This window comes from Sceloporus undulatus, chromosome 5 (genome assembly GCF_019175285.1).
Source record: "Sceloporus undulatus isolate JIND9_A2432 ecotype Alabama chromosome 5, SceUnd_v1.1, whole genome shotgun sequence".
Lineage (NCBI taxonomy): Eukaryota > Metazoa > Chordata > Lepidosauria > Squamata > Phrynosomatidae > Sceloporus > Sceloporus undulatus.
In genome coordinates this window covers 32,953,884-32,970,501 of record NC_056526.1, presented here as the reverse complement: position 1 = coordinate 32,970,501, position 16,618 = coordinate 32,953,884, and the positions used below count along the sequence as shown (strand labels likewise).

The following is a 16,618-nucleotide window of genomic DNA, read 5'->3' as shown; positions in this document are numbered from 1 at the left end:
TGTGTTCTGGGAACTGTGGTGTTTGTGAGACATTGAGCCTTCTCTGTCAGAGCGCTCTGGTGCCATAATAAACTACACTTCCCAGGATTCCCTAGCACTGAGCCAGGGCAATTAAAGAGGCCTCAAAGTGGGTTATTTCTACAGTGTGTGTTTTTTTTGGGCCTGTACTAGGCTCAGCCTGGGTTTTTACGACAGTTTTACGACAGTTCTGGCGCCGCGATGACGTCACCATACCGGAAGTAAGGGGAAGAGCCGCCAGTCACGCGCCGTCCTCCTCGCCGCCGCCTTTGATGGCCTGGAGTCCCTGGGCTGAATCCATCGGCATCGGGGCCCTCTTGGGTCGCAGAGGTGAGGGAGGCGCCCAGGGGCCGAGAGGGGACCCTCCGGGGCCTGTTTCCCCGGGTCTTGGCGGGAGGGAGGGAGGGAGGGAGGGCGGAGGCCTCTTCCTTCAGGGTCCCTCCTTTGGGAAAGGACTCAGAGGCCTACGAATGGGGCCTGCTTTGCTGGCAGAATCCATCCCCCCTCTAGAGAGGGGAAACCCTTTGAGCAGTGCGCGCTCTCTCAGCCTCGGAGAGGATAGCAATGGGAAACCTCCCCTGAAGAAGCCATGACAGCTGAAACCCACTCCTGGGCAGGTCACACTCTCTCAGCCTCAGGGAAGGCAGAGGCAAAGTCCCTCTGGACAAATCCTGCCAAGGAAACCCCATTGTAGATGAGTCCCACTGGGAGACCCTGGGCAAGGCACACTCCCTCAGCCTCAGGGGAAGGCGAAGAAGGCAAAGGATAAGTCAAACCAACTGGAGGACCCTTGGAAAGTTACACTCTCTCAGCCTCAGAGAGAACGGCAATGGCAAACCCCCTCTGAACAAATAATGATAGGTGAAACCCACTGAGTGACTCTGGGTAAGTCACACTCTCAGACTCAAGAGAGGATAGCAATGGCAAGCCTCCTTAGAACAAATCACGATAGGTGAAAGTCACTGGGTGACGCCCAGGTAAGTCGCAAAGAGGCAGACACACCTCTGAACAAGGCAAGATAGGTGATGCCCACTGGGTGACCCTAGGCAAGCCACACTCTCTTAGCCTCAGAGAGGATAGCAGTGGCAAATCTCCGAACAAGTCATGGCCCTGGGCAGGTCACACGCTCCCAGCCGCAGGGGAAGGTAGAGGCAAGCCCTCTCTAAACAAATCCTGCCAAGGGAACCCCATTATAGATGAAACCCACTACAGGACCCTAAGCAAGTCACACACTCTCAGCCTCAGAGAGAATAGCAATGGCAAACCCCCTCTGAACAAATAATGATAGGTGAAACCCCATGATAGGGTCGCCATAATTCAGAAACAACTTAAAGGCACCCGACAACAAAATGCCATTTACTCCAGATGGGTTTTTCCCTTCCTAAGGTGGCTTCCAAGTGTGACTCCATGTTGTTCTGCCAATGGTCATTCAGCCTCTTTCACACACACTCCGGAAGGGGCTGAACACATCCTCACTAGTTTGTTTTGTAACTAGAGGTGAGAAGGAGAAGATCTTAATATCCGATCTTTTTAAAGGAAGCGTTTCCACAGCTACTCTCTTGACCAGCAGGCTCCCACATTACTATTGGTTGATATTTCATTTACAGTATTTATATCCTGCCTTTCTACTGATATAGGGACCCAAGGTGGCTGATAACATTTAAAACTGTATATAAAGAGATCTTGCAGCATTTTTGAGACTAACTGAAAGAGAGAACTTGGCAGCATGAGCTTTCTTCTTTCCTTCAGTTGGTCTCAAAGGTGCTACAAGATGATGATGATGATGATGATGATATTTATATCTTGTCTTTTTCCCAAAACTGGGATTCAGGGCTGCTTACGATATTTTTTTTAAAAAACAATACAGTTAAAAGCATACAGAAATGGTATGAAATAGAATTAAATTATTACAATATTAAAACAGATTACAAGTTAAGAGAATAAAATGCAGTTGAAAAGATAATGTTCAAAACTTTAAAACAGTACATCACCTCAGCCTGTTTTTTAAAAGATCGCGTTACGTACTGATTTTACAGACTAACATGGCTACATCTTAAAATTTAAAATGGTCCATGTTGACAGCACAAGGCATTAAAATGTAGATACAATGTTTAAAGAAAACAATTAAACAATCTTATATATTATGCAGGTGTCAGTGGTATGATATTCATTTCAACTCATTCAAAATGTGGTGCTGGAGAAGAGTGCTAACGATACCAAGGACAGCCACAAAGACAAACAAATGGTTCCTTGAAGAGATCAAGCCTGAAATCTCCCTGGAAGAGCAAACTGAGGCTGCTGTACTTTGGGCACATCCTGGGAAGACACAATTTATTAGGAAAGACAATAATACTAGGAAAGTTGAAGGACAGTAGGAAGAGAGGAAGTCCTCATACCAAATGGATACTCGGTTAAGGAGACCACCACCTTCCTTTGCCTGCAAGACCTGAGCAGATTGGTGGTTGAGGTCAAGGGGTCTTGGAGATGTCTCATTCACAGGGTCCCCATGAGGTGAAGTTAGCTCAAAAGCAGTTTATCATAGAAGCAGAAGAAGAGGCTTTATGGCCTTCAAATATCAGACAACCTTGGCAATAAGTCTACAAAACCTGTGTGTTGTGTGCCTTCAAGTCCTTTCTGATTTAAAGTGGCCCTAAGGTTTTCTTGGCAAGATTTGTTCAGAGGGGGTTTGTCGTTGCCATCCTCAAAGGCTGAGAGAGTGTGACTTTGTTTATATCTAGTTCCTTGCCACCAGTGGCAGTGGGGCAGTGATCAGAGTAATTTTGTCACTCTGGGGGTTTACATGGCTGAACCGGGATTCAAACCCTGGCCTCCCAGTGTCCTAGTCCCAACACTCAAGCCACTATGCCAGTTGCTACCCTGAAAAACCTTACTTTCTATTCCTCTTGTCTCAGCCCCCTTGCTGCCCTGGGAATAATTCCATGCATTTGCTTATTTGTTCCCTGCCACCAGTGGAAGTGGGGCAGTGATTAAAGTTATTTTCTACCCAGCACTATAATTGACATCTCAAATGAGGTTTGGAGGAGGCTCATTGTTATAGGCTGCAAAAAATACATGTACTCAAAGAGTGCTGACTGCGGAACTCAGTGCAGCTGTACAGCCTGAAGGCAAATGCTTATTAGTAAATGACTAAGCTTATTTTTTTCAAAAATAATTTCATCTCATTTTACATTATCAGTTCTTGTGTAAATAGACAAACAACTGCTTACTGACCATATCCCACAAAAGAGCCCTGTGTCTGTGCCTTCAGGTCGCCTGTCCTCTTAAGTTAACCCCATGACTTTCATAGGGTTTTCTTAGGCAAAGAATTCTCAAAGCTAGTTTAGTCAGTTCTTTCCTCTGAAATGTAGCTTGCAGCACGTGGTATTCTTTCATTTTCCTTTTTTTTTTTAATTAATTTTTACTGCACGTGGTTTTCTTTGGTGGTCTCCCATCCAAGCACTAACCAAAGCTGATCCTGCTTGGCTTCCAGGCTTAGATGGGACCTGGTTTCTTTAGGCTACTTGAATGAAATTGCAGAAATGAAGAGAGTTCCATCATGTATGATACTGTATTTGTTATTTACCTTCCATGTGTTTATGCTTTCAGCTGCAAATCCCTCCTTTCTTGTTTTCTTGGTTTCATATGTTTGCAGAGTACATATACTATAAATATTTACCTATAACCAGTAAGCAATACTGGGAGGCACCTACAACTCATAATGGTCACGCTCAGATTGGTGGCAGGAAGTGCTGTGGGAATGTAATTTTTTCCCTAGATATATTCATTGAAAGGTAATTTGGCCACTAAATCATACTGTTACACTGTTTCAAGATTTTTTCCAGAGCCATGAATGATGGAAATGTCTTCTAATATTGAATCAAACTAGAACTGGCATATTTATCTCCCTTAGAGAAGGTATGCAAAGTGTAGGGAAATAGTAAGAGTAATCCATTCCTGGTTTTTCATTACCAATGTATGTTGCTCAGTCATTCAAGTATATGAAAATAAAAACTTAAGACTTGACCATTTACAAAGTAACTATTTCTCTTTATAGATTTTTGTGGGGTTTTCACATTAGTCCTCCTTTGCATATCCTCCCACCCTGAGGCCTGCCATTAGCAACAAAACAATATATATACAAATCACTCCTCCTTTCCCAGGGTGACACTGTGTGTGTGTGTACACACACAAATACATACACATACATACCCAATTCCTTTCCAGGCAAGCATTCTCTGAAGATGCCAGCCACAGATGTTGGTGAAACATCAGGAAGAAACTCTTCTAGAACATGGCCAGATAGCCCAAAAACCCCACAAAAATCTATGGATGCCAGCCATGAAAGCCTTCGACTCCATATTTCTCTTTAGGTTGCTCCATTTGAAAACAAGTATTAGCTGATCTTACTATTTCAATATGCATTTTGCTTTTTAATGATGAGATTCTCATATTATCTCTCCTTTTTTCACTAGAAGTATAGAAGATGGCAAAGTTCATGATACCTGTGATCCAGGACAATCCGTCAGGATGGGGTCCATGTGCTGTGCCCGAACAATTCAAAGATATGCCTTATCAGCCCTTTAGCAAAGGAGATCGTCTGGGAAAGGTACTTCTGCATGTAGTCTTTTACAGAAGTTCTTATGATACCTTAATGCCTTTCCATTTGATGACCTGTTTCTGACCTACTTCAACAGTTCATACTCCAGTTCCTAGAACAGTCTTCCTGGGGCAAAAACTGAGTGATATTCACCCAAGCTAATAAGTAATAGCATTTGGGGGAATATACTGGGGAAAATGAAATGATATTTAATTAGTTTCTGCTGATAACAGGCTCTGCAGAAATTGCATCAGAGATTAACAACTCATATCAGCTTTGATTGTAGCAGTGGCTAGAATGTTGCATGTCCTAATTAAACAAGCAGTTGGAATCTGGGTCTTGCTGTAAGCTCACTTGTTTAACGACATAGGATGATGTTTTCAACATACATTATAGAGAAGGGCCTGAGGAACACATTGGCTAATACTGGCTCAATACAATTCCTACCTCTTTAGGACATCATGTTAGTGTCATGGTTGAAAGGAAAGTTCCTTCTACAGTGGTACCTCGGGATACGAAATACCCAGGTTACGAAATTTTCGGGATACGAAAAAATCCCATAGGAAATCATTGTTCCGGGTTACGAATGTTTTTTCGGGATACGAAGAAAATTTTTGGTGCTTTTTTCGGCTTTTTCGCATGAAACGCGGCTTTTCCCCATTAGCGCCTATGGCAATTCGGCTTACGAAGGCTTTTCGGGTTACGAAAGCGGCCGCGGAACGAATTAATTTCGTAACCCGAGGCACCACTGTACTTGGGAAGGGATACCTGAAAATAGAATGCTCTCCTCAGGTTTTTCTCCTTTCATTTGTTACTGTATATGTTGCTATATATGAGGTTTGAGAACTCAACCCTCCCAGAGCTGTTTAATACAGGACACAATTCCTGCAGTGTGTTCAATAAATAATACCACAGCATGTTACATCTGTATGAGCCTAAATACCTTGAAGACATCTTAGAAGCTAAGCAGGGCCAGTCCTGATTAGTATTTTGAAAGGGGCCTGCCAAAGAATACCAGGTGCAGTTTGCTATATTTCAGAGAAAGGCAATGGCAAACTATCTCTTAAGTATTACTTGCCTTAAAAAAACACAATGAAATTCATGGAATCGCCATAATTCAAAAGTGCCATACAAACAAATCTCTACAACTAAATTGTAGAGATTCTAGGTATCTTAAGCTGTTTTGTCCTAGCCAGGATAATGTACACATTGGTCCTCACTGTCCCAATAGAAAGAGTTTGATTTTGACTGAGAGAGCTCTCAGAAACTCAGGCAATTTAGAAAATCTGCTGGAAGTCTTCATAATGTGTTTGCCATATTTGTTGTTGTATTTCTTGAAGTCATTTCCAACTTATGGTGACCCTGCCGTGGTTTTTTCTTGGTAAGATTTGTTCAGAGGAGGTTTGCCTCCTCTTAGGCTGAGAGCATGTGACTTGCCCAAGGTCACCCACTGGGTTTCCTTGGCTGAGCAGGGAATCAAACCCTGATCTCCAGAGCCATAGTTCAGCTTTCAAATCAGTGTGCTGTACTGGCTCTCATTTGGCATATACATTAGTTTAATCTAATTTTTTAATTTATTTTTTGGACTAGGTTGCTGACTGGACAGGAGCTACCTATCAGGATAAGCGATACACGAGTAAGTACAAAATTATAGTTGTTTTAGACTTTACATGGCTTTGGGCTGCTTACTGTTTTTTGATAATCACTGTAAAATGGAATTTACTGTCCTTCTGAGATATCTAGGAGAAAGGTATTATAGGCGGGGTACAGACCGCCAGAAAGAGGCGCCAGGAAGGCGCCGCAGCATACAAATTGCGCGGCGCTGCTCCGCAGCAGAAAAGGAGCTCCAAAAAGCGGCTCCTTTTTGTGGCACCACAAAGCACCAGATATGGCACGGTTAAGTTGCAGCTGCGCAGCGCTGTTTGAAGGCAGCACAGCTGCAACGTCATCGTTACGTGCGTCGTCTGTATGGCGCTGCGTAACGGCGGTGCATGCACAACGTGCTAGGGTTGCAAGGTGTGTGCATGCGCCACCCCAAGGCAACCCTAGCATGTCGTGGACACACCGCAAAGGACCCATCTGTACAGGCCCATAGTTCCTGTTGCTCCTTCGTTATAGGATAAAATTTCCACAGTTCTCCCTTTTTCGTGGAATACACAAACATTCATACCTGATCTCCCCAGGAATGTTTATGCTGCCTTGACTCAAATAGTAATATTGGAACTTGGCTGTGCAAACACTGGTGTACTTGTACCATAATTCAGGGCCTTATCACAGTATACTGTTACAGCGCTATTTTCCACTTTGCTGCCATAGAAACATCCTATGGAATCTTGGTATTTGCAGCACAGACAGAGAATGTTGTTAAAATGGAAGATAGCACTATAACACTGTAGTGTGATAAGAACATCAGATAAGGAGGAAGCCATGGCACATCCTGTCTGTCTGCTGATTCACAGCAGAAGTTAAACTTAACTGCTCCCACAATTAAGTATAGGAGAATCATTCCAGTTTTAAAACTTATCGGAAATACCAGCATTAACACTGAAAATTATGTTTTCAGATAAATATTCATCCCAGTTTGGTGGTGGAAGCCAATATGCCTATTTCCATGAAGAAGATGAGGCCAGTTTCCAATTGGTGGATACAGCACGGACACAAAAGACTGCATACCAGAGGAATCGCATGAGGTTTGCACAGGTACAATATGTTGTTGTTCAACCTAGGTATAAGTCTAATAGCTAGTGGTCTGTCTGTCTCTAAATACACATTTGAAAATACATTAAGGGTTGGTTTTACTGGGATTTGTGAAAAAAGGATTTCTTCTTCTCTGTAACTGAGAACTATCATTTCAGACAAGCCATTGTGGGATCAGTGCTTCAGCTGGCGTCGTAATAAAAATTAGTGTACAGCTACTGAATGGTGGGTTTTTTTCCCCATTTAGGATTTTGTTTTATGAATTGCCAGTATATTATGCCTGCTAATAATTCTTAGAGATGCTATAACCAACTACAAAGTGTTCATCTTTGTTACAGACTGACTCCAACTTAAAGGGATGCTATTATATGTTTTTCTAAGCAAAATTTATTTGGAGGAAGCTAGCCATTGCTGAATGTCATCCATTGGACTCCCATGGCTGAGCAGGGATTCAGATCCTGATCTCTTCACATTCCAATCCAAAGCTCAAAATTACTACACTACCTTGGCTCTCTTTGCAAATAATATTAGACAAAAATCCCTTGTAGGGTTGCTTGTCAGACCCCATGTGTCCCATGTTATTATTCCTCAGTGTGTCATGCTGTTTTAGTTACATTAGTGTCTTTTTTTCCCCCTCAGAGGAATCTTCGAAGAGACAAAGACCGCCGGAATATACTTCAGTTCAACCTGCAGACACTGCCTAAAAGTGCCAAGCAAAAGGAGAGGTGAGTTTGCTGTGTCTTGTCAGAGAACATACAGTTTGAGTACTGTCCTGGCAGTTAAACATGTAGTTTAATGGAGTCCAGCCAGATCATTTCTGCAGTGCAGATGCATCCTAAATTAGCCTGCCTGAGTTTTAATACCTTGGGGGAGAGCCTTCTTGGTCCCATCATCTTCACAGGTACATTTGGTGAGGACACTGTAGGACTCTTAGGAGACTAACCTGGCCTCCTCCCAGCTCTCCTTTCACCAGCAGGTACAGACTTCTTTATTTGAAGAAGTATTTGGTACTTAAGCAACTGTGCAGGAGGGTCTTTTTAATACAAGCAGTGTGCTGTGTGTTGGTTTCTTGTCTTGGTTTTAAATGTTTTTATATTGTTTTAAAGTATTAATGCATAATACAGAAAAGCAAAATATTAGGAAATTCTCTGTTAGGAAATATTCTGAATTGATGTGGGTGCTAAATGAATTAAGATCTGGCTCCAAAAATTTTCTGTTTTCCATTAAATAGAGTTCTTCTCACAGAAACTATAATGTAGATTTTAAATAACTGTGAAAGTTATCTGTTGAGTGAATTTACATTTTGTTTTTAGCAACTTTGGAATCCAGAAGATCAGGAAATATCATTAATAGTTAAAGCTTAGATTCTGATTTATCTTCTATGGGTGAAAAACTTGGGATCAGTCAACCCCTTTTCTTCATGGGATTTGTTTGTATTTCAATCATTACAGAGACAGGCTACGTTTACAAAAGAAGTTTCAGAAGCAATTTGGAGTGAGACAGAAATGGGACCAAAAATCTCAGGTAATGTAAATTGTTTTCTACTCACATAGTTCTTCTCTTTTGCTGTTATCATTAGGCCTTACTTGTTCTGCTTTCAACTGTTGGTACTGCTCTATAAAACACTGATGTGCTGTCTCTTCTTTTTTTTCCATCTACCTGTATTTCCTCTGTGTAATTAACAGAAGCCTCGTGACTCCTCTGTGGAAGTACGCAGTGACTGGGAAGTGAAGGAGGAGATGGATTTCCCTAGACTAATGAAGATGAGATACTTGGAAGTCTCAGATCCTCAAGACATGTAAGCCTTGGAAACAGGAAAAGACTTGAGGTCCAATACATGTGACCTCTGTCTTTTCCTATTTGTTCCACAGCCCTTTACTAATGTCCCAGATCCTGGCAAACTCATATACACTTGTATCTGGGCAGCCCTGGCCAAAATCAACAATAATCTCTTGTTATTAGGTAGTGTAACTTTGGCATATGTTCTGAGCCCAGATACATTGATATATAGAGGCCTAAATCCATTTTCTAATCCCAATTATAATAGAACAAATGAATCAGTGAGATTTGTGTATGTGTTGATTTACCATCTGGCAGTTGATTTAGTGTGCTTATTTTAGTTTAAAATTGATTTAAAACTGAAATTATCTTGGGTAGTGAGTAGGCAGGCAATAACTTTGTGCATGAAACAAAGACTATGTACACTGAACCATCAGAAAACAAAAGTGTCACTATCTCAGCCACCCATGAAAAAAGTTTTGGATTTTGGAGTATTTCGAATTTTGGAATTCTGGATAAGGGAGGCTGAACTTGTACTTCCTAGACAGAATGTGTTCATGATCATCTCTTTTTGTACCTGCAGAGAGTGCTGTGGTGGCCTAGAATACTATGACAAAGCTTTTGACCGTATCACCACAAGAAATGAAAAGTCACTGCGTAGCATCAAACGTATCTTCCATACAGTAACTACCACTGATGATCCAGTCATCCGCAAGGTATTGTATCTTCTTCTGTATTTACCACTACAAACTGCTTGATGTTTTCATTTAAAAAGCAGTAATAAGTGTGTTGTACACCAGAGAGCAAGAGTATTTTATCTATAACGAGTTGTCATAGAAAAAAAATGTCACTTGATAAGCCTGAAATTAGGAATTTCAGCAAATATAGTATATTCAACCAGGAAATAACATGTGACTGGTTGACTCTGAGGTAGTCAGGGTGATATTTTTGGCTTGGATCTACACTGGAATTCCCTCCACTAGAGGTTCGCTAAAGTTTTCATAAAAGCCCCTTGCAAAATTATGGTAGAGCATTCAGATTTAAGCTAATTCTTAGTGGGGATTTTCTTGTTTACTGAATTGGGGGATGGCTTGTGTGTTTTACAGTAAGTGTTGTATAATTTCTCATGAGTCTTGGAGATACAGTGGGATAAAACTAAAGCTAAATTAGGCAGGTAGCAGCTCATGTATTCCAAAGGTGCATCTACACTGTCAAAATAATGTAATTTGACACCACTTTAACTGTAGTAGCTCCATTCTACAGAATCCTATGACTCGTAGTTTTGTGAGGCGCCAGCACTCTCTGGCAGAGAATACTGAAGAAGACCTTGTAAAACTACAAATTGAGGATTCCATAGGCTAGAGCCTGTTTTTGTATTTTACACTGCTGATACACACTGAGTATTCTTTCTTCACTTACAACTAAAGTTTTTAAGGAGACTTTTGAAAGGAATGACATTTGGAATTACAGTAGAATTTAAGCTCTTGGTGCCAGTCTAGTCTTTGCTTGTGTTAGAGAAAATTATTTGCATTCAGATAGACTCCTCTGTCTTCCTTCCCTTGGATTTTAATTGCTGGCTAATGGTGTACATGGACCATTAATCTGTGAAAGTTAAGTTTTGGTATTGTTCCAGCATGACCTGCCAGTTACCAGTATCTACAAATATAAATTTGATTATACTTTCTTGGTTTGTTTGAGTAACAGTTCTTCCTCTCATCTTTGTCATTTCTCTCTCCATAGCTGGCCAAGACTCAAGGAAATGTATTTGCTACAGATGCTATCCTAGCTACCCTTATGGCTTGCACTCGTTCTGTGTATTCCTGGGATATCATTGTGCAAAGAGTTGGATCCAAGCTGTTCTTTGACAAAAGGGACAATTCAGACTTTGGTAAGTCTATTGTTATATTCATTAAAGAAGAGCAGAAAGGCAAGCAATGTGTGGAATTTTCTGTTAATTATTCTTGCCTATACAAAGGAAAATCTAATCTTACAGCAAAGTAAGGGGCATTAATATTGTTTCTGTGTTTGAGACAAATTATGTTATTACTGATCATTTTCTGTATCATACAAGAACAGTATGGAAGTATCTGATCACCATTTGTGTTTGATTGTCCTTAGATCTCCTGACAGTGAGTGAGACTGCTAATGAACCACCTCAGGATGAGGGCAACTCCTTCAATTCACCTCGCAATCTTGCAATGGAAGCTACCTACATCAACCACAATTTCTCCCAGCAGTGCTTGAGAATGGTAAGGATGAAAGATCCAGTTGGCTTGGTAGTATAGAGAATTTTGAGGAATAAATTTAACTGTAGTTATTTAGAATTTGCTGCTGGCAAGGGACTGGTCAAGCTCAATAAACGAGGACTATCCATTCCAAGAGATCTTTCTGCTTTTATAGAGCCCCCAGATTTCCTCAGAGGGCATAGTATACATGTGGCAGTTCCAGTGGAAAATAATCTTGAATCATTAATGGTGGACACAATTTGTTGCTACTCAGCCTGACACCTTGGAGAACTATTGTAAAGGTTGGTGGGAAAGGATTTGGTTCAGAGAGAGCAGCTAGATCTTTTCATTCCAAAGCTGAGCACTTCCCTCAGGTTTGTTCTCTATGAAGCATTCATTACTGCCTTGACTGCAATACCTCATACCATTGGTAAAGTTTTGCATGCACTCTTTTGCAGGGGAAAGAAAAATACACATTTCCCAATCCAAATCCATTTGTAGAAGATGATATGGACAAGAATGAAGTGGCTTCTGTTGCCTATCGGTATGTTGTTGTTTTTAACATAAGACCAGATTTTGGCCGGGGGGGGGGGCTGTGCCATGGTGTTACTTGCTAAAGCTTTCACAAAAATTCATTGTCATCAGTTGGAATGTAATGCAGTAGTATGACGCAAGCATATAGTAATGCTGTAGTTCTTTTCTTGGTTGTAGGTACCGAAGGTGGAAGCTGGGAGATGATATTGACCTCATAGTACGTTGTGAACATGATGGAGTGATGACTGGAGCTAATGGAGAAGTGTCATTCATCAACATTAAAACTCTGAATGAATGGGATTCAAGGGTAAGGAGGATCAGATAATAAAAGTGTACATTTTTGTACTTTTTTAGGGTGATATAGTAGATAAAGCACATCACTTGTTCATATACATTTTATGTCCCTGACTCAATCAGAAAAGCATGATGCAGCATTTTCTGGATTCACATTATTTGTTCTGGGCAGAATTGATTGCTCGTGAACTTCTTTTCCCCAGTCTCATTCAATACAAGGGAGTCAGCTGAAATGTTAACTTCTCTTTTCCTTGTTAGCAATCAAAGAAAATTTCTAGATCTTCACTAAATGAACTCCTGTCATATTATTTATGATCCTGGCTTCCTTTTATTTTAAGGATTACAAGACACTTTGAAATAAATACAGCTGCATTTCATTTTCAGTTTTATATACACACATTAATTTGGCACAGTATGGCACAACTAGTATGATATAAAGTTTTAATTGATATGCCTCCTTTTCCAGCATTGTAATGGTGTAGACTGGCGTCAGAAACTAGATTCTCAGAGAGGAGCTGTGATTGCCACTGAATTGAAAAACAACAGCTACAAACTTGCCCGTTGGACATGTTGTGCATTGTTGGCTGGGTCAGAATATCTTAAACTAGGGTAAGACCAAGTGGACTTTCAGATACAGAGGGATGTGGGATTTGTTTGCTTCTTGGGTTTGTGATTTGTTTTATGGGGGAGTGTCAGATTTTTATGGTAGTTCTCAAATTGTAGCAAAACATTCAAAACATTTTGCCAAGGAAATGGCTAAATTCTAAAATCTGGCTTTATTTAATTGATGAGAGACTACATATAAACAGACCTTGAGGGGGAAAATGCATTATGGCATGCTTGACATGCCTTAATAATGCAGGCCTTGTTTCTTTAATGTTTTCTTCATAATGCCATGAAATTACTACTTCTCTGAAACAAAGAGCACTTCCGTGGTTGTTGATCATGCAGTTCATCAATTTAATTGCCCTTTTGTTTTAGTTTATTATTATTACAATAATACTGAGCCGATGTGGTTGTAGTATGAATGTTGGGACTGTAACTCTGGAGAACAAGGCTCAAATCCTGATTGGCCATGAAAACCCACTGGATGACCTTGGGCAAGTTACACTCTCAGTCTCCAAGGGAAGTCAAGGTAAACCTCTGAACAAATCTTCCCAAGAAAACTTGATGATAGAATCACTTTAGGGTCACCAAAACCTAGAAACAAGGCAAACAACAAATTACTGTAACTGATATAAAGAACTTCTCGGAATTTATTTGGATCCTCTTATTACCCAGTAAAATAATTGAAGCTATCACTCAGAACTAGGACCTTGAAACTTTCCCTCAAGCAATGGATTGCTGATCTGATAGCTTTAACATACAAACACAGGCTGTACAATAGAAATCAAAATCAAAACCAGTCCTGGATCACTTTAGATCAGTGGTTCCCAACCTTCCTAATGCCGCGACCCTTTAATACAGTTCCTCATGTTGTGGTGACCCAAACAAGTTGCTTGCCTTAGAAGGTGCGGACCTTGAAAAGGGATGGCACTTATATGTATGTTATGAAGAGGAGGCTAATCTGACTGATTTCAGTAAACACGTGATTAGGAAACCCTTACTAAAAATATGGCGCAAATACAAGAGTTCATTCTATTTGAAAATTCCAAGCTGGGCCTCCCCTCAAGAGGCTTTTTATAAATCCCAAGGGAAAAAAGGACAGTGGCTTACGTACAAAAACTTGCTGTTTAAAATGAAAGGAAGATTTGAATTCAAACTTTTAGATACTCTTAAAGATGAAGAACTTGAAATACCTTGGTTAATGTTTCTTCAATTAAAAAAGAGATTCAAAAGAGATAGCGGACAAATGGGGTTTGATTTTGAATCAAGGGACATTGAAAAAATTCTGTTTTCAGATGTAAAACACACGGTTTATAAGATCCTGTTAAACATTGAGTTAAATGAAGAAACTGTAAAAAAAACTGTATGATAAGGTGGATGAGAGACATTGGGGAACAAATACCCCTTAACACCTGGGAGAGAAAGCATGGGGGAAAACTCAGAAGTTTACCAAAAGCGCCCACTTGATAGAAAACTTTTATAAACTGTTTTACAGGTGGCACTTGACACCAGCTAAACTGTCGAAGATGAAGAACAGTAATAAGCCTAATAACTGTTGGAGATGTGGGGAAGAAAATGCTAATTATTTCCATATGTGGTGGTTATGTAGGGAGATAAAGGAGTTCTGGGAAGCATTACACACTAAAATGCAGAATACACTGCAAACAAAATTTAAGATCAGCCCTAAATTGTTCTTACTGAACATTACAAATGATCTGGAAGGTAAATTAAATCAAGATCAAATTGGCACTTTGCTTTACATGGTCACGGCTGCTCGCTTAATTATTACAAGATATTGGAAAGGTGGGAATACCCATATGCTGGAGGATTGGTCTCTAAAACTACATGATCTGATGAAAATGGATAAACTGACAATGCTGATTAATGGGAAATCAGAGCAACACTTAAAAGAAATGGGGGAAAGTTAAGGAAATGTGGATTTACTGATAAGAGGTATATCAGAGGAATATATTGGTATAATTTGTAACGAGGAATAGCAGACTATTTATTGTGCTGTTGGTCGGCGTTGAGTACACCAGCATATATTCTATGTTTATGTGATTAATGATTAAGGAAAGATGCTGGTGGCCCGACTCTGTCCTTTTGTTTGTTTGTTTTCCAGCTTTTCTTTATTTGTTGTCCTTTTTATGCTGGTGTCTCAATATGTTACAGAGGGATCTGCAGGACTAATTTGAGGAAAAATGGAATTTGTATATGGTTAAGCGATATATATAAATAAATAAATGTTTTTAAAAAATCAAAACCAGTCCTATAAAACAGGAGATATATTCAGTTAACACATAGGTGGTGGTGGGCATTTCCTGACTTGTTTCTTTCTCTTGGCAGGTATGTATCTCGGTATCATGTGAAAGACTCTGCAAGGCATGTGATCCTGGGCACACAGCAGTTCAAACCTAATGAATTTGCCAGCCAAATTAATTTAAGCATGGAGAATGCCTGGGGCATCCTGCGCTGCGTCATTGACATATGCATGAAATTAGATGAGGGCAAATACCTCATTTTGAAAGACCCCAATAAGCAGGTCATTCGTGTCTACAGCCTGCCAGATGGCACCTTCAGCTCTGACGAAGAAGATGATGATGAAGAGGAGGAGGAAGAGGAAGAAGGTAATGTTCTTAACTCTACAACTCTGCTCCATCAGGACAGTGTACTAACACAGTTTAAAATAGAAGTTAGGTTAACCCTAGGTATTTTAAATGATAGCATTCATAATACCTCCTCACTGGCCATGCTGACTAAGCTTATCAAATTTAGACCCCAAAACATCTGGAGGTCACCAGGTTGCCTACCTCCAGAAGTGTCAAGACCCAAAAATATAAAAGGTGGTTAAGGTGTTGCTTAAGATGCTGTACTACTTGTGCAATGATACATACAAATGACAGTGTAGAGCTAGACAGAACCTCAGCATAGTATCTAGTTAATATATGTCAGTGCTGAAAATACTGTATAGAAAAGGATAATACTACATTGTGGTTTTGTTCCGTTTTCTTGTGGTCTGTTTGACAATTATTGTTCCTGAAGATGTACATACACCTAGCTATAGATTAGAAGTTTCTGAAAGGGTTTTCTCACAAACATTGTTTAGATATTAAAACCTATATTGTTGAAGCTAAAACTTAAATTTACACGTCTGGCTGCGGTTTGTTAAAACGGGCTTTCTATTACGATCTGTACATGCACCAGGATTCGGTGTTGTGTGATAGTGAACATTATGGCCATGTTCTTGGTAGTAGCCTCACTTGGGATAGTATAATGCTGAATTCAGTATATCTTTGTGTTGCAGAGGAAGAGAGCTAAACGTTCCAGCCAGAAAGCAGCAGTGACACCAGCCTTGAAGGACATATTCAACTTTTGTATTGTTCTTAGATGGATCAAAGCTGAACCTGCACTTCATTCACATCAGCCCCAAGGAAAATTGAATAAATAAAAGTTTAAGCAGGTTTTTTCCCTTTTATTCAATTACTAAATATTTGTAGTGACAGGTCTAGTGGTGGACAACATATAACAAGTTGCCATAGAAAAAGATCTAATGATTATTTGATCAACCCTCTCCATTTTAGGCCTGAGGTGCAGCAGAATAATCTGATAACAGCTTTGCAAACACTGAACAACTTTTGTGTAAAGTGGAAAACAACCTGGTTAAATACTTCTTGTGGGGAAAAAGAGTATAGAAAGCCAGGTTGCAAAGGAAGCTAGACTAGAATCATTTTCTGGACTGAGGTCTTTCTCTGCCTGCCTCCCTTCCTTTCTGGGGCAACAGTACTGACCAGTAATCTGATAGTACAGTCTAAGAAAAGTTTTCCTACAAGATTCTGTCACAAGTGTCTATTGGTTCTTAATACACGGG

General features: G+C 40.3%; 1 protein-coding gene across 2 annotated transcripts; it reads left to right on the top strand.

The window, feature by feature from the left end:
- Nucleotides 1-200: 200 nt before the first annotated feature.
- Nucleotides 201-16,211, top strand: EIF3D (eukaryotic translation initiation factor 3 subunit D). Of its 2 annotated transcripts, none has more exons than XM_042469509.1 (15): nt 201-348; nt 4,491-4,624; nt 6,206-6,251; nt 7,179-7,315; nt 7,952-8,037; nt 8,764-8,836; nt 8,998-9,110; nt 9,675-9,807; nt 10,832-10,979; nt 11,210-11,340; nt 11,775-11,860; nt 12,028-12,157; nt 12,611-12,753; nt 15,097-15,377; nt 16,055-16,211. In XM_042469509.1, exons 2-15 carry the CDS (start codon nt 4,502-4,504, stop codon nt 16,066-16,068), a joined length of 1,644 nt encoding a protein of 547 aa, XP_042325443.1. In that variant the 5' UTR covers nt 201-348; nt 4,491-4,501; the 3' UTR covers nt 16,069-16,211. The 2 variants fall into 2 exon arrangements, with proteins under 2 accessions (XP_042325443.1, XP_042325444.1); XM_042469510.1 differs by having other exon boundaries at nt 219-348; nt 4,494-4,624.
- The last annotated feature ends 407 nt before the right edge of the window (nt 16,212-16,618 follow it).

What these genes read in the sequence shown, in the direction of transcription:
- EIF3D (XM_042469509.1), top strand. Translation starts at nt 4,502, where the DNA reads ATGGCAAAGTTCATGATACCTGTGATCCAGGACAATCCGTCAGGATGG. An exon ending in ATCGCATGAGGTTTGCACAG is followed by an intron (nt 7,316 to 7,951) that starts GTACAATATGTT and finishes TTTCCCCCTCAG; the next exon opens with AGGAATCTTCGAAGAGACAA. An exon ending in TCAGAATATCTTAAACTAGG is followed by an intron (nt 12,754 to 15,096) that starts GTAAGACCAAGT and finishes TTCTCTTGGCAG; the next exon opens with GTATGTATCTCGGTATCATG.